At 34.0% G+C, this 24,604-nt stretch overlaps 2 protein-coding genes across 3 annotated transcripts in view; one reads left to right on the top strand and one right to left on the bottom strand.

The window, feature by feature from the left end:
- Positions 1-4,074: 4,074 nt before the first annotated feature.
- On the top strand, positions 4,075-19,434 carry LOC114349397 (uncharacterized). Of its 2 annotated transcripts, none has more exons than XM_050657139.1 (4): positions 4,075-4,396; positions 8,998-9,110; positions 12,594-12,836; positions 17,485-19,434. In XM_050657139.1, the coding sequence occupies exons 1-4, from the start codon at positions 4,195-4,197 to the stop codon at positions 19,183-19,185; spliced, it is 2,259 nt and encodes a 752-aa protein (XP_050513096.1). In that variant the 5' UTR covers positions 4,075-4,194; the 3' UTR covers positions 19,186-19,434. The 2 variants fall into 2 exon arrangements, with proteins under 2 accessions (XP_050513096.1, XP_028155555.1); XM_028299754.2 differs by lacking the exon at positions 4,075-4,396 and adding an exon at positions 4,456-4,502.
- A 180-nt stretch (positions 19,435-19,614) lies between these two features.
- LOC114349399 (serine/threonine-protein kinase ULK2) overlaps positions 19,615-24,604 on the bottom strand; it is a 196,673-nt gene continuing 191,683 nt past the window's right edge. The window contains exon 20 of the mRNA XM_050657106.1: positions 19,615-19,831. The gene's annotated coding sequence lies outside the window, so the exon portion shown is untranslated. The remainder of the gene's footprint in view (positions 19,832-24,604) is intronic.

Here is a 24,604-nt window from a genome sequence, read left to right as displayed (position 1 = left end):
TTATGCCGGAAATACCTTCTAACTGAATAGCAGAAATACCTTCTATCTACTCATTTGTGGTTGTTGTTTGTTAGTTGTACCGCCTATCAACAGTTTCCCGGTATTATTCGTTTTTTGTATCTTATTTAGTTCTTCTGCCGTACAATATTGTATTTACGTGTGTGTCTGGTGTTATCAAAAGGTAAGGAGTGTTTTACAACTAAAATTAACAGCCTAAGTAAGACTTTGTACAAAAAATAAATACCTAACCTCAATTTAACTCATGTTTTTGTGTGTTAAAGTTCTTATAAATTAATTTTAAGTTAAGATGATAGTTACATATTCAAGGCTTATAATACAGTTATAGTTAAAAATGTACACACAACCACCAAAGGGAGTTTTAGTAAATTGAAATGTAGATAGCAGATCTTTCCACAAAAATAATTAAAATTACTTAAGGTGTTCGTAGTACATAGGCGGCGCAAAAAACGGGCATATCGGATATTTTGTCATAATGAAAAGCTGTTTAAGAACAGAAAAATGCAGCTATTAATATTAAAGTACGTTTTAACTAACATTGGAAACAAAACATTTTGCTTTTATATGATAAATTATAATAAAGATTATTTTCGATCCCCTAATAGTTATATTTACGTAACAAGCAATGTTTAAAGCATTGAATTTTCAAGTAAAATCTCAAAGTAGTACCTAAATGCAAATTTTTTTACAGATGAATATCAATCAAGATCGACGTAGGAAAACACGGGCAGCTGAAATATTAGGATTGGCTTTGAAACTTGATGAAAACATTCCTTATGGCTGCACAAGTGAGTCTACTACTAGCGTTATTATTTCTGAAGGTTTAGAGCCCACAAGATCACAATCTAAAAATCTGAGCCAAGACGAACACTGTGTAAACTTAATTCATGAAACTACGACATTGATCCACAGTGTACTGTTACCAGATGGAAGTTCCTACATTCCGGAGACAAATGAAAATATTACTCCTCCTATTAGTACAAGCCAACAAGTTGGTAGTCTTGCCTTGTCTGACAATCAAGAAAGTAATCGTTCCTATCAAAATGTGTTTTCCTCCAACAATTTAGAAGACTCCCACTTCCAACAGTTAAACGAGGAACTTCATACTGAAAATGTAATTACAGAGAGAGCATCGACTCCAAGTACATCTTCAGCTCACGATTTTTCACCCAGTGAAAGTTCCTATAACCCAGAGTCTGATTCATCGGAGACTGAGAGCGAAGATAGGGTGTCTGAAGAAAATAGTGTGCCGGATTCTGAGCTGGTGCCAAGACAGGTTTATTTCGGAGAAATCAATGAAGAACGAAAAAGAAAAATTAAACCAGATAGTAAGACTTGGAAAAAAAATCGTAACAAAGAGTTAAGAATGCTTGGCAAAGATTACTTAGGTTATACAAATCCGAAAGAGGGAAAAATGTTACACAATACTCCCCGAAGCGCTCGCAAACTGGGTGAAGCATGCAAGTCTAAAAAATGTACAACAAGTAAAGTCAGGAATTGTGAAAAACTGACCGTGGAGATGCGACAAGATATATTTAATAATTTTTGGACAAACTTAAATTGGGAACAAAGGAAGATTTATATAAATGGATTAGTCTCCCGACAAACTACTGCTAGAAAAACTGTAGGGTGTGAGACAAGACGGGAAGGTACTTTCCAGTATTTTTTGCCTACAGCTGAGGGTAATTTGCGAGTTTGCAAGACATCCTTTTTAAATACATTTTCCCTAGGTTCTTTTACTGTACAATCTTGGGTCAAGAAGTCAGTTCATAAAACACTTCCATGTAATGAAGTCACCAATAGCAATCGAAAACGAGTTGTGCCAAGAGGAACGGCGACAAGAATCCAGATGCTACGTGAATTTTTTAAAAATATCCCAACACTTCCCTCTCATTATAATAGAAAAAATTCGAGAAAATTATTCATCGAGCCATATTACCGAAATAAAACAGAACTCTATAATTCCTATAAAATATGGTGCTCAAATAATAACGAAGAGAGTGCAAGCAGACATACTTTTGACAAGATATTTAAAGATTCAAATCTTTCTATTTATACCTTAAAAAAGGATATGTGTGACATCTGTGTCAGTTATAAAGAAGGAAATATTTCAGACGAAAAATATAAAGATCATATTCAACGTAAATCAAGAGCAAGAGCCGAGAAAGAACATGACAAGGAAAAAGCACAAGCTGGTGAATTTAATCTTCTTACAATGGATCTTGAAGCTGTCAAAGTGTGTCCTTATCTGACTGCAAGTGCCCTCTACTTCAAAACGAAGTTAAGTTGTCACAACTATACGGTCTACAATTTGGTCACTCATCATGCAACATGCTATTGGTTTGACGAAACTGCCAGTGACTTGACAGCAAGCACATTTGTTAACTTCCTTTTAGATTACTTGTCACAACACTGTCTCGCCAACAGGTTACCTATAGTAATATTTTCAGATGGCTGCACATACCAAAATCGGAATAACATTTTGTCTAACGCATTATCTGCCTTTTCTGTAAAATATCAGATAGTTATAACCCAAAAGTTTTTAGAACCGGGTCACACTCAAATGGAGTGTGACTCGGTCCACAGCGCTATCGAGACTAAATTGAAGCATCGTGAGATTCATCTTCCGAGCGATTATGCTTCTGCTACTAAGGAAGCAAGAAGTAAGCCATTTCCGTATGAAGTGAAATTGGTTGACTATCAATTTTTTAAAAATTACGCAAATGAGGACACATGGCGATACACTTCCATTAGGCCAGGTCGTAAAGTAGGAGATCCTGTTGTAACAGATCTGAGGGCTTTACTGTATACCATAGATGGAAAAATACAATATAAACTAAACTTTGATGATGAGTGGAGTGAGTTGCCCATAAGACCTAAAATTATTCCTGAACCGATTTATACTCCCTTGCATGACAAAGTGCTACCTATTAGTTCTACGAAGTACTCTCATTTACAACAATTGAAAACTGTGTTACCGCAAGACTGTCATACATTCTATGACTCACTATCTCAGAAGTCTTAATGTGTTGATATCATTAATAATAATAATAAAGTTTTTTGAGTTTAATTCATTTTTTAATTACATTTAAGACCTCCTATCTTCCATTAAACACATATATTTCAAGTAACAGAGAAAAACAATACCTCCTAACTGACAAACTGTCTTTTTCAAAAGCTCTTTCAAAATCAAATATGTGAGGTACGATAATCTTATACATAAAAAAGTAGAAAGTCCATATATTAAATTATTCTGATTGGCAGAGCAAAATTAAATAAGTTTTTTGCTTCTCCTGTAAAATTTACTTGTCGTTAGATAGAAGGTATTGGTACTTAACGGTCGATATTCTTTTCACGCACACCTTATTTGCGCTACATAACTTAAAAGATGTAGCGACTAATACCATACTGTAGGTGTGCGCATGCGCCAGGGAATGTAAAAATTCACCCTCGTGTATAAAGAAGTATAACTTCAAAAAAATTAAATCATCTGATCGATTTAACTCCAATTAATGAAATATTATATTTAAGTTAATGGCACTGGGAAGCCAAAAGGCCAGAATTAATGAAATACATTGGGTCTTGAATGTATGGATCTATAAAGACCGCGTCTCACCATCAAATAATTTGATCAAACAGTCTGAGCAAACTCCGGAAGTACGTCAAAGTGACGTCACAATTGCAGTTTTTTTGAAATTCTAAAAATCTGTGCTCTCACTATCAGTCTAGTTTGATCAAATTCTTTGTATTGAGTTGTCTAACTTGTTTGTACTTTATTTAAAATTAAAATTTTTCATTATTATCCACAATGAACTCAGGATGTGACGTCACTTAAGGCCCCGTCTCACCATCAAATAATTGACAGTTATTTGATCAAACTTGACAGTTAGTGACACAAAGTGACAGTTAGTATGTATAGTTTGTGTCACTAGTCAAGTTTGACTGTCAAGTTTGATCAAATAACTGTCAATTATTTGATGGTGAGACGGGGCCTTAATAGATCACCGAATCACAATCGCGAATCGCATGAACGATCCGATCCGATTTTGCCATCTCTACACATAATGACGGATGACTCGGATGACGGAAAACGTAAATAAAACGAAATGTCTGCCATCGATAGCGTCTCGATTGAATACTAATCGGTTTATTTTTTACAAATTAAAATAATTGAAAATGCCTCGAGCGAAAAAATCGGTGGTGTGGGATTATTTTGTAAAATTACTCGATGATCCATTAAATCACCGCGTGCAGTGCCAAATTTGTAACAGGAAAATGAAATTTTTTGGCAACACAACAAACCTAAAGGAACACTTGAGGCGCTCTCATCCACAAAACTTGGCCGATACCGAATCGTTACAGAGTAGTCAAAATGATAGTAAGTGCTGATTAAATCGATTCATCTTAGCAGATTTTAATACATGATCGATTCAATATTTTCAATTTAAGTTAAATGTGCTTTTTGCCAAGTATCTTTTGTTATTGTAAGGGATAAAAATTATTATAACAAATTTCATATAACACACTAGCAATCCACCACCAGTGCTAAGTGCTATAGTAAGTTAATAGTAAGCAAGGAGTGAAAGTAATAATAAAATAAATAAAAATTGTAATGCTAAATCATGGTTCTACAAATCTCCTTGATTGAGCTTTTTACCAGCAGAATTGAGCTTTTTAAATGCATGCATATCCAGGGATTTCATGTTTAACTCTTAACCCAAGAGGTCACATTGTCATATATTTTAACACAAATGGAAAGGTCTCCTCTGAAATATTGAAACAAAAATGGATTAAATTCGTTTTTGTACTGTTTTGTGAATCCCTGGCTTTAGAAGTATCAAGGTCTTATATCAGGGACAGTTTTTTTAATTAAATTAGTCACTTAGGATAGTCATGTCTTACGCACTCAGAAACCACACAAAAAGACACAATTCACGTTTAGATAATAAATGCTCTATGCATGGATACTTGTTTTTTGAAACCTCCTGAATTTATGAATACATTTTCGAGTCACTGTAAAAGCAAGCGTTACTGTCACTTAGCAGAAAATTACTCATATTAAATTGTTTTTTTGTTTATCCTATACTTTTTAAATGCAACAGGCAAAAATGATAATGTCGAAAACAAAAATAAATTTTGGGACCAGTTGCAACAAGCAATTGAGGATTATCAGGGATCACTTATTAATATTGGGCGATTTTAATTCCAGAGTGGGAAATGAAAACAAAAAATGGCAAGGAACTATTGGAAAACATGGAGAAACAACAATAAATACAAATGGGAGAAGATTATTAGAATTCTGCATTGACAACGATCTAATCATCACGAACACATTCTTCGAACATAAAGAAATGCATAAAATAACCAGAGAGGTTCCCAACGCAATGAAAAATCACTAATAGACTATATCATAGCTTCGCGGGAAACAAGAATTAGTGTTAAAGATGTTAGAGTAAAGAGAAGCTTCGAAATAAGTAGTGATCATTATTTATTAGAAGGAAAAATTAAAATAAGCAGAAACGAAGTTGATAAGACTCAGGACGTACAAGAAACTACAGCGGAAGAATTAGGACATACAAACTAAGGAATATTGAAACGAGGAATAAGTATGTAAAAGAAACAGAAAAAGAGTTTGAAAAGATTGGTAAAAGTGAACATATAAACAATGTGGAACTCTTAACAACGGCAGAAAATGTTTGTGGATTTACAAGAAAAAACAGATGAGCTGGTGGAATGCAGATATTAAAAAGGAAGTGAAAGAGAAGAAACATTTATGGAAAATGTATATACAAAACAGAAATCAGTTAGTCTACGATGAATATAAAGAGCAAAGAAACAATGTTAAAACAATGGTTAAACAAGAAAAACAAAATGCATGGGAAGATTTTGGGAAAAGTATGGAAGAAAATAGAACCCATAATAATAAATTATTTTATTGAGTCCTAAAAGATATGAGAAAGGAACCACAAATGAAGCTACAGCAGGTTAAAGATTGGAATGGGAATATAAAAAAACTGAAGAATACCACATTACAGAAATATGGAAAGAATATTTTATGGAACTTTTAAGCAAAGACAAGACAACAGCAGAAAGCAAAACAGCAAAGTTAAACAATACAACCACAGAAGAACAAGATGTAATTGGGGACAATAAAATACAAATGAATGAAGTGGAAGATGCCTTAACCCAACTAAAAAATAGGCAAAGCTGCAGGTATAGACGGATTAGATGCAGAGTTATTGAAATATCTGGGAGAATTGGGCAAAAAGGAACTTTATGAACTGTTAAACCTAACATGGAAAACAACAAAAATAAAGTGACTGGAACACGGCTCTAATATTGCCTATATACAAAAAAGGAGATTCGAGAGAATGTGGAAATTACAGAGGCATATCGCTTCTCTGTTCAACATTAAAAGTCTACGAATTTATCCTAGAACGGAAGCTCTGGAATTTAGTCGAGCCTAGATTAGCAGATATTCAAAGTAGGTTCAGGCCAGCACATAGCGTCCAGGACCATATCTTCACTCTCCAGCAGATCATTGAAAAAGCCATACTAAAAGATGAAATGGTATATTTGGGATTCCTAGATATGAAAAAAGCTTTTGACATGGTGAGCAGAGAGGGAATATGGCAAAGCTTGACAAATAAGGAAGTGGATATGGAACTGATAATCACAATCCAGAGTTTGTATTGCAATACCATCAATCAGGTAAGAACAGGCAATCTTATTTCCAGCAAATTTACGAATAACGATGGAGTCAGACAAGGAGGAGTATTGAGCCCACTACTGTTTATCTGTGTAATAGATGAAGTAATTAAAAAGTGCTGGCCAAAAACAAAAAAAATATACTATAGGATACAGAAACTTACAACAAATAAAAATTGAAGCCTGTGTATTTGCAGATGATATTGTTATTGTGACAAGAACTGAAAAAGCTCTGGAAGAAAATATAAAAATCTGGGAGGCAGAATTAAATAAAAAGTAAATAACAAGAAAAACCAAAATGGTAATGCTTATGTATTTAAAACAATTTACGTACTTATGGAGCAGAGAATTGGGTATTGAACGACAAATTAAAAAAGAGATTGCAAGCCACGGAAATGAGGTATTTAAGACAAGTCGTAGGAGCTAGGAGAACCGATAAAACACGTAGCGAAGATATTAGAAGAGAATTAAAAGTAAAAACATTAAAGGAAAAAATTCATGACAAGAAATTAAAATGGACTGGGCACTTAGAATGAACGACAACAGACAAGTTAAAATGACATGGGAAGCGAGGCCGACAGGGAAAACCAGGAGAGGCCGACCAAGGAAATCATGGAATACAAGTGTGATGGAAATATTGAAGAATTAGAATTAGCTATTGACCGAAAAAAGTGGCATAAGTTCGCAGAGAATAACATGTAAAAAAGACACCTTGACACCTTCCAATATAAGAGGAATATCGATTATGTATGTATGTAACTTTTTAAACGAATTTTTCAGACAGTATCCTTTGATTTTTCAATTCTTATGTTAACCACAAAATTTCGTGAATGTGTTTCAAAAACTGTAGAAATACCAAAATTTTGAAAATTGCCCCTATATTGGTGAATTTGGCCTGGTGCAAGACAAATGAAAGAGGGGATAGATTTGCAGATTTCTATCAAAGTGAAAATGTTCTAATTATGAACACAGTTTTCCAATTACCCAACAGACGATTGTATATGTAGAGGTGTCATATACTAATACTAAAGAACACATGGTCAAAAACCAGATGCACTACACATTAACCCATTCGCTGCCTATCAAAGATGATGGAACTCAGCTAGGAGCTATTTTGTTGAATGGCACCTGACTGAAGTAACCATATCATTCACTGGCGTGTGAACAGCACATGACTAAAGTAACCATATCACACGCTGATGATCAGCAGAGAATTGGTTACTTAATCAAAAATAGATATAAATAAACTAACATTAGATATTACAACAATAAAAGAAAAAGTAATATATCAAAAGTCAAAACAAGTTTAACATACAAAAAGCACTGCCAATGGAAGGAAAAGAAACAATAAATAAAAACAGTTACGACATTTTAATACTAATGGAAGGAAGGAGAAATGTTAAGCAGAGAAACAAATTGGAATATGAAGAACTACAAACAAAAGTAAAAGTACCCATTCAAGATTTAAAAATAAAAGTATACCTACATAAAGGAGGCCAATCAATACATTGAAATATAACAATATGACACAAAATACGGCAGCTTTAAAATGCACAAAAACTAAAGGAATTAAGAAAATACTAAGAAACATGTGCATTATGAAATACTCAAAAATTATGACAGTAAATTTATTATCGACGTAAAGGATAAACCTAAATTATGTAATGTTACTAAGTGACAATGATAGAGAGACACAAGAAGAATTACAAGAACAAACAGGGACAAAAATAATATGGCATAATTAGAAATTCAACAAGCAGCAATACAGTAGGCCCAGATGAGATATACACTGAGCTAATTAAGTGCATTGGCAATAGAAGCTAGCATTACTCTTGGACCTATTCTATAGAATCTGCATAACAGGAGTAATTCCTCAAGAATGTTTCATAACACCATATGGTGAAAGACACCATATGCAACAGAATGTTCCCACTACAGAACGCTATCCTTGATAATCCATATGCATAATTATTCATGAACTGTCAACACAAATCAAGTTAAATAGGGTGACAATTTTAACCATACATGCTTATGGCAAAAGATAGCAATATTGTACATGTACAGCAATAAGGTGTCATGAGATATCTCCAATGGAACGGGGTTGTAAAATATTTTGTTATCAATCATACTATAGGAGCAATCTTACCACTGGTCAGCGATTGTATTTGATATAAAAAATTACAATATTAATAAAACGACTGTTTTTATTGGTTATTATTATCTATGTATTAACTATTTTACTTTTAAAAATAATATTCTTTATATGTTTAGGTTTTATACTTTATGTGGATCATCCAAAAGCCAAAAGATTTAAAAAGATCAAAGAGGACACTGATGAAAACGAAATATCAGAAGAAATATCAAATGAACATGAAAATATTGAGGTATTGTAGTTTTCAATGTATTTAGGCATTTAGGTATATTGAACTGTTAATTGATGTTTTGTAATCAATAAGCAGTGGGAAATGAAAAATTTATACTTTTAACAGACAAATCATTTTTAACAAACAACTTCTAATTAATTAAACTTAATAAAACAATAAAGTAGTTATAATTCTGATTAATTCTTATTACATATTAAGTACAAAAGTAAAATGCCACAAGCAAATAGTTCTCTCTCTCTCCCTCTCTAAAACCGGCCGGGTCAGCGCATCTTCTTTCTTGTTTATTCTCTGGATGAATTGTGTACTAGTTCCTTTAACTCTCCTCTATTTCTTGCTCCGTTTTTGACTTCACCCCACCTTAGTTCAATTTTTTCTTGTTTTATCATCGTAGTTCTTTTGCCGATGTTGTCTGGTCTTCCTCTCTTTCTTTTCCCCTTTGGTTGGTATTCAAGTGCTTGTCTCGCTGTTGTTTTGTTCTTTTCCGTAGTTTTGTATTAGTTATTCTGTTAGGCCAGTATATTTTCAGGATTTTTCTTTAATATTCGTTTACAGAAGTTAGTAGTTACTTAGTTGTAGTTTCGTCCTCTTTCCATGATTCTGCTCCATAAGGTAGTATACTTTTGATACAGCTGTTAATTTTTGTTGTTTCCAGTATTTCGTTTGTTTGCCAAATTTCGTTTAGAGCATCTAATGTATCTCGAGCCATTATTATTTTCGTCTGTACTTACTTACATTGTTTTTAACACACCTGTTCCTTTCCATGATTGATCCCAAATATGTGAACTTGTCTACTTCTACATCCTTACTGTTTATTTTACGGTTCAAAGTCGATAAAACAACTATATCTTTATTCCATTCATTTGTTTGTTGCATCTACATATATCTTTATTTCATTCATTTGTTTATTCCATGATAATTCTAAGGGTGCAAATGTGGTCAATGGTGGAGCGTTTGGCACAGAAGCCTGTTTGATTATTTCTGTTTCTTTTATCTACTTCTACTCAGGTCTCTTCCCTTTTTGGATAGTTTTATTATCAATCTTCACCTCTTTGGTATTTCTCGTCATTACATATTTTGTTCAAAAGTTTATGTAACATTTTTATTGAGTGGTCAGTATCTGCTTTTATTAGATCAATGGGTATATTGTCGATTCCTATGACTTTGTCATTTTTTAGAAGTTTTAGTGTGTTCCCAATTTCTTCTATTGTTATTTCTCCAATATTCATTTCTAGCTCTGGTGATTCTACTTCGTCTTCTATGACTTGTATTAGTTCATGTTTAACATATTGTTGTGATCTGCTTCTTATTAATTTTATATTTATTTGATTAATCATTTAATTGTCGCAAATCATATATCAAAATTGAATAAAAAATCTCAGGGTGCCTTTTAATATATAAAAAAAAAACCAAATTATCTCACGTTATACTTATCTTCTCTCGTGGGTTCAGTATCTCTGAGTTGATCCTAATCGGGATAAAATAGGGAAAAGAAATAAAGCAAAATATTAAAATAAAAATACAGAATTTTCTTTTATTTATCAAATTAATACTCTGAAATCTATCGAATCTAAAAAACCTGTGGACACAGATGTCCGAATGAAAGTTATACCACTTAAATTTATTATCTTTACAAAAAAAACAATTTATCGGTTTGTTCCCGATGACTTTGGTAAAACAAATTAAACCAAACAAATTTATGTCTTCGCAAGGTTACCTATATTTACTATTTATATTTTGAAATATTGGAACTTTAATTCATATGCTTTTTACTCAAAAATTTATTTCCCGAACATAAAAATCTCTTTCACATAAATTGACTGACCTTTTGCTTCCCTCACTCGGATGTCTTCTCGTGACCCCAAACAGCTCTCCCTCGTTGATTATGTTAAAGGCTACTCATCAAAGCCTCTCTCCGTTGTCCAGCTTCAAAACTGTCAGCATACCAGCACTAATTCTCCAACAAACCGTGTTTCTTTGACACGTTCTCGATTCAAACAAAACTCCAAAAATTATCTGCTCTCCTTCTCACAATACTACAGAATCAAAGAGGTATTTCGTCTCGATTTGATCTGTCGCTCGTTCCACTTTTCAACACTATTTTCCACTATCAACCAGCCACTGATATATGCTAACTATCTACTCCACTTAACACGTCGAAACCCGCTTCTTCTCGCTGCCAACAACATAATGAATAATTTTTCAACCTCTCTCAATCATCCAATCCATCTTTTCCCCTTCCACATTCCAAGAATCGAAACATTGACTTTTCCATTTGACAAACAACAGTCACCCTCAAATTTGTTCCGACAATCCTAATTACTTTCGGAGAAACTCTCCCACATATACTCGTATTGAAATGAAGATATTAAAATTCCAACTTTCTTTTCAATTATCAATTTCAAGAAGTTGATAATCACCTATACAGTAAACAATTTTTTTCCATTTTAAATCTAAATACATAGTTCTTTTCACTTTAATTATTCACAAAAGTCTTTAATGGTTCCGCGGAACGCTCGTTAAAAGAGAAATCTATTTACATCCTAACTAAATTCTAATAAATTTTAAAACAGCTCAATATACAGGGTGTATCAAATTTATGTGCCCGCGTTATAAAAAAAATTTAATTTAATTTTTATTTTGCTTTTGATCGATAAATTGAAAACACAATAATATATTTCTTCGAAATACTTTTTCCATTTTTGCATACTATTTCTTTGTTGTTTTACTGTTAGATTTTATATATTTTCTGATATATTTAACATCTCATTTATATAGGTTCTCTTTATATCTTTTCTGGTTTGTTTTTTGACTTCTTCGTTTTTTATCTTGTATTTCCTTTCAAGTGCCTTCTCTTCTTCTAAATTTTCCTTTTGTAAGATGTCTTCTTTGGTTTTCATCCTTTCTTCTTTTGTCGCATTTAAGATTACTTCTTTAAAGTGTTTCCATGTTTCTTCGACTGACTCTCCAGTTTGTTGTGATACAGTTCAGTTAATTGCCACACTCAATGAATTTATTTCTTATACTTTCTTGCTTTAGGGAATGGATGTTGTATTTGTTTTTGCTGTTGGTTTTTTGGTTTTTATCTCTGGCTAATTCCATTGTTACTTTAGCTCTGACTAGGATGTGGTCTGAACGCACATTATCACCTCTTAAGCTCGTGGCATCTTGCATCCAAGTTCTCCATTTATATTCAATTATTATATGATCTATTCCGTTCTTGTATCTCCCCAGGCGATTTCCATGTTTCCTTATGTATCTGCTCATCTTTAAAGAAACTTACACCTATTACAAGTTCATTTTGTTCACAAAAATGTCACCTTTTTAGTATTGCATAATTCTAACACATATTATTTGTGAAATTTGTATGGTTAGATATTAAGATGAGTTTAAAATAAACAAGTTGGCAGAGCGAGTAAGACTTTATCCGCCTACTATATATGTTGTGAAACTGTATAGTTTCTTAGCACTAATTTCCTTTTTTAGATCATACAACCAGAAGCTTCAATCACCATCAAGGAAAATCTTTATGGGGAAACCAGTGTTACTATATCTAGAAAAGATCAATTTCACGAACATGTCTCCCACTTAGGCACAGACGATTTCGCCAAAGTTGTAGAGGGTGGATCTTTCATTGACAAGTCGTTGTTAATAGAAGATATTTTAAAATATAACTGTGTCGTAATAACAGCTCCCCATGGATCTGGAAAGTCCACTAATATGCATATGGTACGTAAAATATACAATCCACTTTCATCATCGTATTTAAAGGAAATATTGCTTAAAATCGGTTAACAACTTCAAATTTTATAGAGCTGCTTCCAATCTAAAAAAAATGGGTCAAACTGTATACTAAAAATAATTTTTATAGGCTTGTATTTAACCAAACACCAATGTAAAATCGATATGATCTCCAAACATTTTTCTTTTCACACCAAATATCATAGTTGAGCACCAAAATTTTAATACCAAATAATTTATTTTTAAGCGCCAAAGTATTGAGTTGTGAAGTTTATTCATTTATTTCAGCAGCAACTTATTATTGTTGACACCACAAATCTTACTTGAACACTAAATATGTGAACACCAAAATAACCAAGAATTGGCATCAAAATAATATATTTAAGCCCCAACAACATAGGCATACAAAATTATATATTCAAGAAATAAAATTAAAAACATCAGTAGGTATATTCTGCCTACAAAGTAATACGTATAAACCAACAAGAACTAATGAGTAAAACTAAAAACCTTTTCTAACCTCTATCGATACAAAATAACACAGAAAACACCTTCTTCTTCTTCTTATAATAGGCCTCTTGGCCTGTTCTTACCGATTTTGAGCTTGTATGTGTAGCTGTGATATTGACTGCCAGCTATCTTGGCACCTTTTAAAGGGCCTTCCTATTGGTCTCTTTCCTGTTGGCTTCGAATCCCTGGCTATACGGGCTATTCTCTCGCTGTCCATTCTTGTCACATGCTGATTCCACTCTCGTCGTCTCTGTCTTCACCGCCGTACTATATCTTTTATGTTACAGAGATCTCTTATTCTGTCTTTCGGTATTCTGTCTCTCAGTGTTTTCCCAGTTATTGACCTCAGCGTTCTCATTTCTGATGTTCTCAGTATCCTCTTGGTTTCTGCTGTGTCACATCTTGTTTCTATCGCGTACGTCATGATCGGTCTTACACATGATTTGTATATGCGTACTTTCCCTTCCAGCCTCATATCTTTGTTTCTCCAGATGACATCCCTCAGACATCCTGACACGTAATTGGCTTTATTTGCTTGCTTTCGGACACTCTCTTTAACATCTCTATAACTACATATTTCGATTCCCAGATATTGGAATCTCGAGACTTGTTCAATTAGTTCGTTGTTAATTACTAATTTGCATCTTATGGGTTCCCTTGACACTACTAGGGATTTTGTCTTGGCTGTTGATATTTTCATGTTGTAGTTCTTCGCCACTGTATTGAAAGTTTGTGCCATTCGCTGTAGGTTATCCTCGTTATCGGAGATTAAGATTGCGTCGTCAGCATAACAGAGGATTTTTATTTGTTTTTCCGCCATCTTATATCCTTTTCCAGTACCTTTAATGTTTTGTATGATTTTGTACGGATGCACATCAACCGAACTGTTTAGAGCAGCAGCATCTAAGATCAGAATAGCCATGATGATTGCCAACCTCCGTCGCGGAGATGGCACGTGAAGAAGAAGAAGAAGATGATTTTGTCCATGACTAAATTAAAAGGCAATGGGCTCAAGCTATCCCCTTGTCTGATTCCCGAGTTGATTTCTACTTCCGATGTTAGTTCATTCTCGACTTTTATTCTGGTTTTGTTCTTCGTATTAATGTCTTTAATTATCCTTATCATCTTGTTGGGCTGATTTTTCTCCTTTAGCAATCTTAGCACATCTTCCAATCTTACACAATCGAAGGCCTTAGTCAGGTCTATAAAGCACATAAATGCAGGTTTATTATATTCCAGTGCTTTCTCAGTAATTTGTCTGGCTATGAATATGGCGTCTATTGTGGACCTATTTTTCCGAAAACCTTGTTGTTCCTCACTAATTGTGTATTCTTCATTTATTTTATTGGCAAGTATTTTTGTTAAGAGTTTAAGAGTTGTGCTCAGCAAGGTGATGGTACGGTAGTTGCTAGGGTCTTTGCTGTTTCCTCTCTTGTGTATAGGTATTGTTGTACTCGTCCTCCACTGGTCTGGTACACGCTGACTACATATTATTTCTTGAAAGAGGATCTCTATGTTTTCGATTAAGGTTTCTCCTCCGTATTTCAAGAGTTCATTTGGTATCCCATGGGGTCCTGGTGCTTTTCTGTTTTTTAATTTACTTATGTTATTCCCTATTTCTTCTTTTGTGATTTCTAGTTCTGTGTCTATGTTGGATTCGTCTTCATTTCCTGTTTCTTCCTCTTCTTCAGGTACTATAGTATCTTCCTTATATAGTTCTTCTATATAGGTGGTCCATTGTTCTGCTTCTATTTTATTTAAACTTCTATATTCGTTAATGGGTTTTTTCCTATTTTTTAGTATTTTCCAAACTTTTCTTTGCGCCCCATACAAATCGTGTTCCATTTCTTTGGTAAAGCGTGTCCAATATTCCCTTTTTATATTTCTTATATCTCTGATGTTTGGGAAAAAGGGCTTAAGTCAGAATTTAGCAAAAAAATTTTTTGATGCCTTCTGGACCAAAAAAATCAGCTCTTTTTATTGGTACAAACGGTTTAAGTCTACCACATTTTAATTCAAAGTTATTCACGATGATATGAAGGTCCCAAACATGATTGTTCAAAATGGTATGGCAATAAGACTTAAGTCAATTAACGTCTCTTGTACCATATATTGGAGCATAACTGCTATGATCTAGAAGGCATATGTCTTGATATAAGCCTTGCTGATCTTAATTTATTTTCGATCGTTTGATCAATAGGTAAATGTTTTTATAAAAATATTGTGTATACACCGAAAAATAAAAGTTTTGGCTACTAATAAAATAATAATATTGACATTAGTTATATTTTAATTACTTATTAAATGGTTGTCTATTTTCTAGCACAGCACTTTTTTATTTTAGTTGTATAGGCAAATAGACCATGACATGACTAAGTAAAATCTCCAGTGGCGGAACGCTGCGTGGGGGACAAATGTTGTGATGCATCACAAAAAAAAATTAATACAAACTGCGACTTTGACCCCTTCAAACTTCCTTCATCCCCAGCTCTGGTTTCCGTCCCTGGAGATTTTGCTTAGTTACGCCATGATCTACTTACTCCCAAATTTTGGTTCACTATCTCGATCACGAACGTCACAAAAAATTTCTTATAATTTTTATATTCACCCCTGCCCCCACCCCTTTGTCGGCAACGCAGCGTTCCGACTCTGGAGATTTTACTTAGTTACGTCATGACCTACTTATTCCCAAACTTTGGTGCACTATCTCAATCACGAACGTCACAAAAATCCCCTTATAATTTTTATATTCACCCCTACCCCCACCCCTTTGTCGGCCACGCAGCGTTCCGACCCTGGAGATTTTACTTAGTTACGTCATAACCTACTTATTCCCAAGTTTTGGTGCACTATCTCGATCATGAGCATCACAAAAAAATAATATATACCGCGACTTTGACCCCATATAACTGCCCTCATCTCCCACTCTGGTTTCCGCCTTTGAAGATTTTACTTAGTTATGTCATGGTCTACCTATTCCCAAATTTTGGCGCACTATCTCAATCACGAACGTCACAAAAAACCCCTTATAATTTTTATATTCACCACTACCCCCACCCCGTTTTCGGCCAAGCAGCGTTCCGCCCCTGGAGATTTTACTTAGTTGCGTCATGACCTACTTATTACCAAATTTTGGTGCACTATCTCGATCAGGAGCGTCACAAAAAAAATAATAAAAACCGCGACTTTGACCCCTTATAACTACCCTCGTGCTCCACTCTGGTTTCCGCCCGTTGGGGAAAGTTATGTACACAACTAATTTAACATCCCCGTATAGTTTTTCCATATTACTTATCACGCACAAAATCCGCTTCTATCTCTCTGACTATCACTTTCAATGGTAGATACACAAAAATATAGATATAGAAAAGTTGCGGTCAGTAGGTCTTAATTCAGTAAATGTAAGATCTATATGTCTTAAGTGCATTTAAAATATTAAAAATCTACGAAAATCGTCTTCTTGCTATAATTATCATTTTATTATGGTACATTAAATGGTACTATTGTATTAAATTGGTTAAAGGTAACATCTACGATTTATAACAATTTTTGAAACATTCAAGTATTCCCCCTGTAAACTTTGATTTTATGACTTAGCCCTTTTTCCCAAACATCAGAGATATTAGAATTGATGTAATTTCTTGTGTCTCTGTATTGTTGGTAATTGTTTGGTGTTTTGTTAGTGCAGTATTGTAGGTATGCTTTCCACTTCTCATACTCTAGATCTCTTATTTCAGTACAGAAAACACCAGCATAATTATATTATTGAACTCTAAGAGCTGCTTTGGCTCGTGTCGGTAGAACGATAGAACTTAAAACGATGAAAAAAATTGAATTCTGGGTGTGAGGGAGGGTAGCTTTTAATAAATTTATTTATTCCGTCCATAGGTGAAAAATTTGATGCTCCACTGTCCGACGCATGTCCAACTAAAAAGTAACGGCACAGTGTTCATACGTTTTCTTGTAGGTTCTACTATTTAAGTTATAGGCTCTTATCGTGCCTAAAATGATCAGCAAATTTCACCTATACCGGCTCCTAGTCTATAATGTTGGGGCTCAATAATTACTTTGGTGCTCAATTAGAATATAGCCACTTTTATATTTTCTTAAAAATAATTTATTTTAGTTAAAACGGTTTTTGGAAATTGTTGTTGGAGAAGACGGCTTACTACGGGACTTAAGAACGACGTACAATTACAGAATATTCCGGGATGCAAAACTTCAAATTACAGAAAATACGAAGATATGCAAGGACCACATGGGACAGCATCCTGTCATTTTTATAAACTTTAAACCTCTAAGCATCATAAACGATTTTGATGATATGATAACAAAGTTTAGATATATTTTAAGGCAGACCTTCTCACAACATACTTATCTTACGAAGAATGCTGGATTGTTAATGCAATCCAGTAGAGAGCTGTTTCAAAAATATTGCGATCCAGCGGCGAGCCTTCAGCTGAGTTTAGCAGAAATAGAAATGGGTTTTACATTTTTAACTGAATTACTGTTTGTATATTTTAGAAAACAGGTGACGGTCTTGATTGATAATTATGATGCGTATATTGATAGCTTGATGTTCAAAAGTAATCCAGATACCGAAAAAATAATGCATTTTATGCAGTTGATAAACACGGAATTATTGAAATCGAATCGGTTCGTTGATTTTGCATTTTTAACGGGAGTATTTCCTGTAACTAGTTCTGGCATATTTACGGTCTCTCTCAATATAAAAACATTTTATTTCCTGGATAATCATAACTTTTGCAAGTATTACGGTGTTACTATAGATGAATTATCCGAATTGTTAAGAAAGTTTATTATCGATGCTAATGAGAGAGATAAAACAGAAAGAATTATAGCCGAGTATTACGGAGGATATGTGGTGCCTAGCCAAAATCTCGTCTTGTTTAATCTTTGGTCCGTGTTAAACTATTTAGATAATAAAAAGTTACCTTTTAATTACTGGTGTCAGCCAGAACACTATGATTATTTCAAATTATTTTTTTCAATAAAGGATATTGGTGAAGAAATTCAACAATTATTATTAGGTCTCACTAGATGTACAGATATCTCAAAACCTATTTCCAATGTTAATTTTAGTACCTTAATAAAAATGTTCAATGACAAAGAAAGCTGTGGCTCAGCTCCAAGTTTATTTTTGAAGGTTCTGTACCATTTAGGATATCTTACATCCAACGAGCACTTAACCTTCGATCTAACCGAAGTTTATCTCAGAATACCAAATTCTGAGATTCGATTGGAATTTGCGAGGATCTTAAAAGATACTTATATAGAAAAATATAATTTTAAAGAAAAATATATTAGGCCTCTACATTCGGCGGCTAATTCTTTTAATATTCAGGCATTTGAAAACAGCAAATTTGAAGCATTCTGTAGGGCTGTAAACGATTTGTTTATAAATTCGTCTTATTACGAGTTTCCACAAAATTCAAACAACTTTCAGTGTATACTGTTCACAATATTGGCTAGTAAATTTTGCATAACCCAATCGGAAATCTATAGGAACAACTTAAGTAATTCCATAGATATATTAACTGTAAATGATTCTGGCGTCGGTATTTTCATAGAAACACGAATTAAAGATTCAGATAAGAAGGACCAAGACCTCGCTATAAAAGCTCATAGACAAATTCTTGACAAAAAATGTTGTGAATATTTTGACAAAAATTTTGAGGCAACCATGGGAAAGATATGTATTGGTATGTGTATAAATGAGAAAAATTGTATTAGTATTGCCTATTCTTATCATTTTCAGAATGCAGATAACATTGAAACTGTTACCTTTATATCCGTATCTGCGTAGATTTTGTTATATGTTACTTTTATTACTTATTTAATTTACAATTAGACTGAAATCTTAGAACATATCGATAATTCTACCAATTCACAAATCTGAACTGGTCTACATTTCAGATATCTAGTCTAATCTAGAAGAGAAACATTTTGATTTTAAAGTTATAATGTAGATTAAAAGTTTGATTATAAATGTAATGATATTTAAGTACATTTGTAAATATATAAAGTGGAAAATAAAAGATTTGTGAAAAAAAACTTGTATTTTTAGTAAAATTTTAACAACTACTATCCCAAATCTTATAATTTACAGGGTTGGAACGCCAAACAAATGAATAAACAACAGATGTATTTTGCAAAACTATAAGCTTAGTCCACGTTCGTTGATTTTCCATTTTTAACAGTAGTATTTCCTGTGACTGGTGTGTAAAGGGGTAGTGAAGCGCAATACATGATGTCGTATCCTGTTGGCATCACTTAGCCTCTCCTACTCAATTCCTATCTTCACCTCCAAGCTGGTACACACCGGTAACCTGAGCAACCTCACTGGAGATTGGGTAACCAACCCCAGTGGAAGGTGGGGTCAGGGCTGACGAAGAAGGGAGTCCTGGTCCTCCGATGAATAGGGGGTTGGGCTGAAGGTTAACTACCTCCTCCTAGAAAAACTACGAATTATGAATGTGAAAGGAAGAAAAGCCGGACTGATCAAACGACGACGACTGTGCGAGAAAAAGGAATACGATTTGAGGGTTGCGACATGGAATATTCGAACCTTGTATAGATTGGGAGCTCTCCAAAATCTCTTAAATGAACTAAATAGATACAAAGTAGACATAACTGCCATACAAGAAATGAGGTGGATTGGAAACAATATAATGGAAAAAAGAAGCCACACGATTTTCTACAGCTGCGATCCTAAAGATCACGTCTTGGGCACTGGATTCATAGTAAACAAGAGAGTAAAACATACTATAAGAGATTTCAGAGCAATTAGCCCCAGAATGTGCATTTTAAGAGTTAAAGGACGTTTCTTTAATTACAGTCTAATTAATGCGCATGCCCCGACAGAAGAAAAAGAAGATGAAACTAAAGAAGAGTTTTATGATGAACTAGAGTCCGCATATCAGTCATGCCCAAAAAATGATATAAAAATAATCTATGGAGACCTAAACGCCAAAGTTGGAAGAGAACAGCAATTCCAACCCACAATAGGTAGGCACAGTCTCCATGAGCAATCAAATGACAATGGCAATAGGTTAATAAACCTAGCAAGATCACTTAACATGGTGATTGCTAGCACATACTTCGCTCGCAAAGATATACACAAGGGTACCTGGAAGTCCCCAGATGGAATGACAGTAAATATGATAGATCATGTTATTGTAGACTCGAGACACCAATCGAATATAATAAACGTCCGCACCAGAAGAGGGGCAAATGCGGATTCTGATCACTACCTGGTCAAAAGTAGAGTAAGGGCTAGAATTTCAAACATCAAAAAGGAAAGAGGCTCTAAACATGAACGATACAAGGTAGAAGGACTCAAAGAAACAAACAAAAATAAAGAGTATAAAGAAAAGATAAGCATCAAACTAGAAAACAGACCAAAACATGAAAACCCAAATAAGGAGTGGGAAGAGTGCAGAGAAATCATAAAAGAGACAGCTAAAGAAGTGTTAGGCATAGAAGGTAAAGAAAGAAGAACAAGAACGAATGACTGGTTTGACGAAGAATGTCAGATTATAACAGACAGAAAAAACAGAGCATATTTACTGATGCAACAGGGGCACAGAACCCGACAAGCAGAGGAAGGATATAAACAACTACGCAGGGAAGAAAAGAAAACTCACCGAAGAAAAAAGAGAGAATATATGAACAAAGAACTTCAGGAACTGCAAGAACTAAGTAGATCGACAGAGACAAGAAAATTTTATCAGAAACTGAACAAAAGCAGAAAAGACTTCAAACCGAGAACGACGATGTGTAGAGATAAGGAAGGTAATATATTGACAGAACAGCAAGAGATACTAAGAAGATGGACAGAACATTTTACGGAAAAGCTTGAAGGAGATGGGAGTGAGACGAACCCTGATATACCATTAGACCAAGCAGACAACAGAGAAAAGAGTCCACCAACAATAGCTGAGATTAGAACAGCAGTAGACAAATTAAAGAACAATAAATCACCGGGATCGGATCGAGTAGCATCGGAATTACTGAAGGAAGGAGGAGACGCACTACAGAAAACAATACATGTATTGATAACAAAGATATGGTCAAATAAACAGCTACCAGCGGAGTGGAATAGTGGTATTATTGTACCATTACATAAAAAAGGGAATCAGTTAGAATGTGGAAACTACCGTGTAATCACGCTGCTGAATGCAGCATACAAAATAATGTCCAACGTCATTTATGAAAGACTTAGACCACACGCTGAACAAATAGTTGGCAGGTACCAAAGTGGCTTCTGTAGACAGAAGTCAACAATAGACCAGATATTTGTTCTGCGACAGATCCTTGAAAAAACAAGTGAACATAACATCGACACACATCATCTCTTCATAGACTTCGAAAGCGCATATGACAATATAAACCGAGAATTCTTAATAAAAGCCATGAAAGAATTTAATATACCAACACAACTAATAGAACTGATAAAAGAATCTCTAAAAGTAGAAAGTAAAATCCGGATACAAAACGAACTAACGGAAACTATAGATGTGAAAAAGGGACTACGCCAGGGAGACGCTCTATCATGCATCTTGTTCAACATTGTACTCGAGAAAATAATGAGGGACACAACAGTCAATACTCGAGGAACAATAATTAATAAAAGCGTGCAAATACTAGCATTTGCAGATGATGTTGACATAATCGCAAGATCAAGAAGAGAAATGATAGAGGCATTCAATCAAATAGAACGAGCTGCACAAAATAGTGGCCTGAAAATCAACCAGAACAAAACAAAATATATGCAGGTAAGTAAAAACACAGAAATAAGGCAGCCACAAAATATAACAATAGGAGAATACAACATTGAGGGGGTAAAAAACTTTACATACTTGGAATCCCTAGTCACATCTGATAATAACGTAGCAGAGGAAGTGAAGAGGCGAATATATATTGCCAATAAAAGTTATCATGGCTTAATTCGGCAACTAAGATCAGACAACGTCGCAAGGAAAACAAAATGCCAAATATACAAAACCCTAATAAGATCGGTACTCACATACGGCTCAGAAACCTGGACACTCACTAAAAGAGAGGAAACATTGCTAGCCACCTTTGAAAGAAAAATCTTGCGACACATATATAAGGGCACAAAAGAAAATGGAATTTGGCGAAGAAGGTACAACTTTGAACTATACGAAATATACCAGGATCCAGATATCATAACATTCATTAAAATAGGACGGCTGCGTTGGATGGGACATGTAGAAAGAATGGAAGAAGGCGAAATACCAAACAAAATATTCAAACAGATGCCAGTAGGAAAAAGAACAAGAGGAAGACCGAAGCTGAGATATTTAGAACAAATAGAAAATGATATAAAAACCTTAAAAATAAAAACCTGGAGAAAAAAAGCACGAAACAGATCAGAGTGGAGAAGAATCCTGGAACAGGCCAAGACCCAGAAAGGGCTGTCGAGCCAATGATGATGATTTCCTGTGACTGGTTCTGGCATATTTACGGTTTAGAATAGAATAGAAATATGCTTTATTGCCATGAAAAATTTTATAATTTTATCGACAAAGCTTATAAATAGTCAAAAAAACAAAACAGTAACAATCCAATTTACTAAAATTACATAAATCGTCAATATATTTAAATAATAATAATAATAATGAAGTTAAAACAGAAATAATCAATTGCAAAAATTTAAATAAATTGCAAATGCATAGTGTACCTAATAAATAAAAAAGGTTTAAAAGTTAAGCTGCTGCATATGACACCCAAATATAGATAAAAAAATAATAAAAATACTACTTGTGCAAAGGGTACTGTAATTTCTTAGTTATTGACTAAAAAAATCTTCTACTGAATAATATGGTCTTTCAGACAGGTAGGCTTTTGTCAGTTTACGGAATTTGTGGAAAGATGGTGTAGATTTTAGTTGTAGGGGGGGATCGATTTCTTTACTAACTCCGAGGACGGGGTCGGCAAATAGACGTCAAACGTAGAATTTCTCGTGAAGTAGTCATGATTAGGTCTTGGTGGAAAGACATGTAGATGTTTACGAATTAAGCAAACAGTTTCTAAAATATACAAAGATGGAAGGGTTAAAATTCCGTGATCTTTGAAATAACTTCTGCAATGTGTTGTTCTTCTGAGGCCAAACAGGTATCTTATTGCTCTTTTTTGTAATTTGAAAATAACATCGAATTGGGCAGCTGTACCAGAACCCCAAAAAGGAAGATCATAAACGAAGATGTGACTCGAACAAAGAAAAATATGTTATTTTGGAAGATGCTAAATTGACTTCATTCGAAACAGATCTTATAGCATAGCAAGCTGAAGAGAGTTTCTTCCGTAACAAATCGATATGGAGGGACCATTTAAGGTTGCTGTCTAAAAAAATACCAAGAAATTTTACAGAATCAACGGTACTGATCTGGCTGTTATTAAGGGGTAAGGGTTGAAGAGCTCCTTTATAAGACAATGCTACTGTTTTATCTACTGTTATGATCTGTTTCTTATTAATTTTGTATTAATTATTATTTATTTGATTAATTTTGTTCTGAAGCTATTTTCTTGTGGCATTTTTATAATCAAGTATATTCAAATGGGAAATAAGCCACAATCTTACCTAAAAATGATTTTATTAACCTTTCGACACCCAAGTCGGGTGTCGTTGTCAAAATACAAAATAATACTAAATAAACAAAAATGTTGTTGCTTAGTAAAAAATTCTTCTAATAATTTATTTAATCTGACTCATTTATATCGGCAATTCAGACACGTATTATACATTTTAAAGTAGACGACTTTAAAATGATATTGCCAATATTGATGAGTTGCGTTCCTGGGACGACTTTACTAAAAGATAGTTCATTCGATTACATGAAATCAATCCCAACTCAAGAATATCCGCCACAAAAAATCATAGCATGTGATCTGTCTTTAAAAAGACAACCAAATGCAACGGTGGCACTGAAATTCTCGCGTTAGAGATTCCATAGTAAATCACGAGGGAAAACCAGGAAAAACCTTTGATACTATCACGCTTATTTCCCATTTGAATATACTTGATTTGATTAATTATTTAATTGTCGCAAATCATACATAAAAAATGAATAAAAAATCTCAGGGTGCCTTTTTATAATATCAAGAAAATGTCTAAATTATCTTACGTTATACTTATCTTCTCTCGTGGGTTCAGTATCTCTTAGTTGATCCTAATCGGGATAAAATAGGGAAAAGAAATA

This window comes from Diabrotica virgifera, chromosome 1 (assembly GCF_917563875.1).
Source record: "Diabrotica virgifera virgifera chromosome 1, PGI_DIABVI_V3a".
In the NCBI taxonomy this organism is placed as follows: domain Eukaryota; kingdom Metazoa; phylum Arthropoda; class Insecta; order Coleoptera; family Chrysomelidae; genus Diabrotica; species Diabrotica virgifera.
Note: the sequence above shows the minus strand (reverse complement) of the source record. Positions and strands in the feature narration are given on the sequence as shown.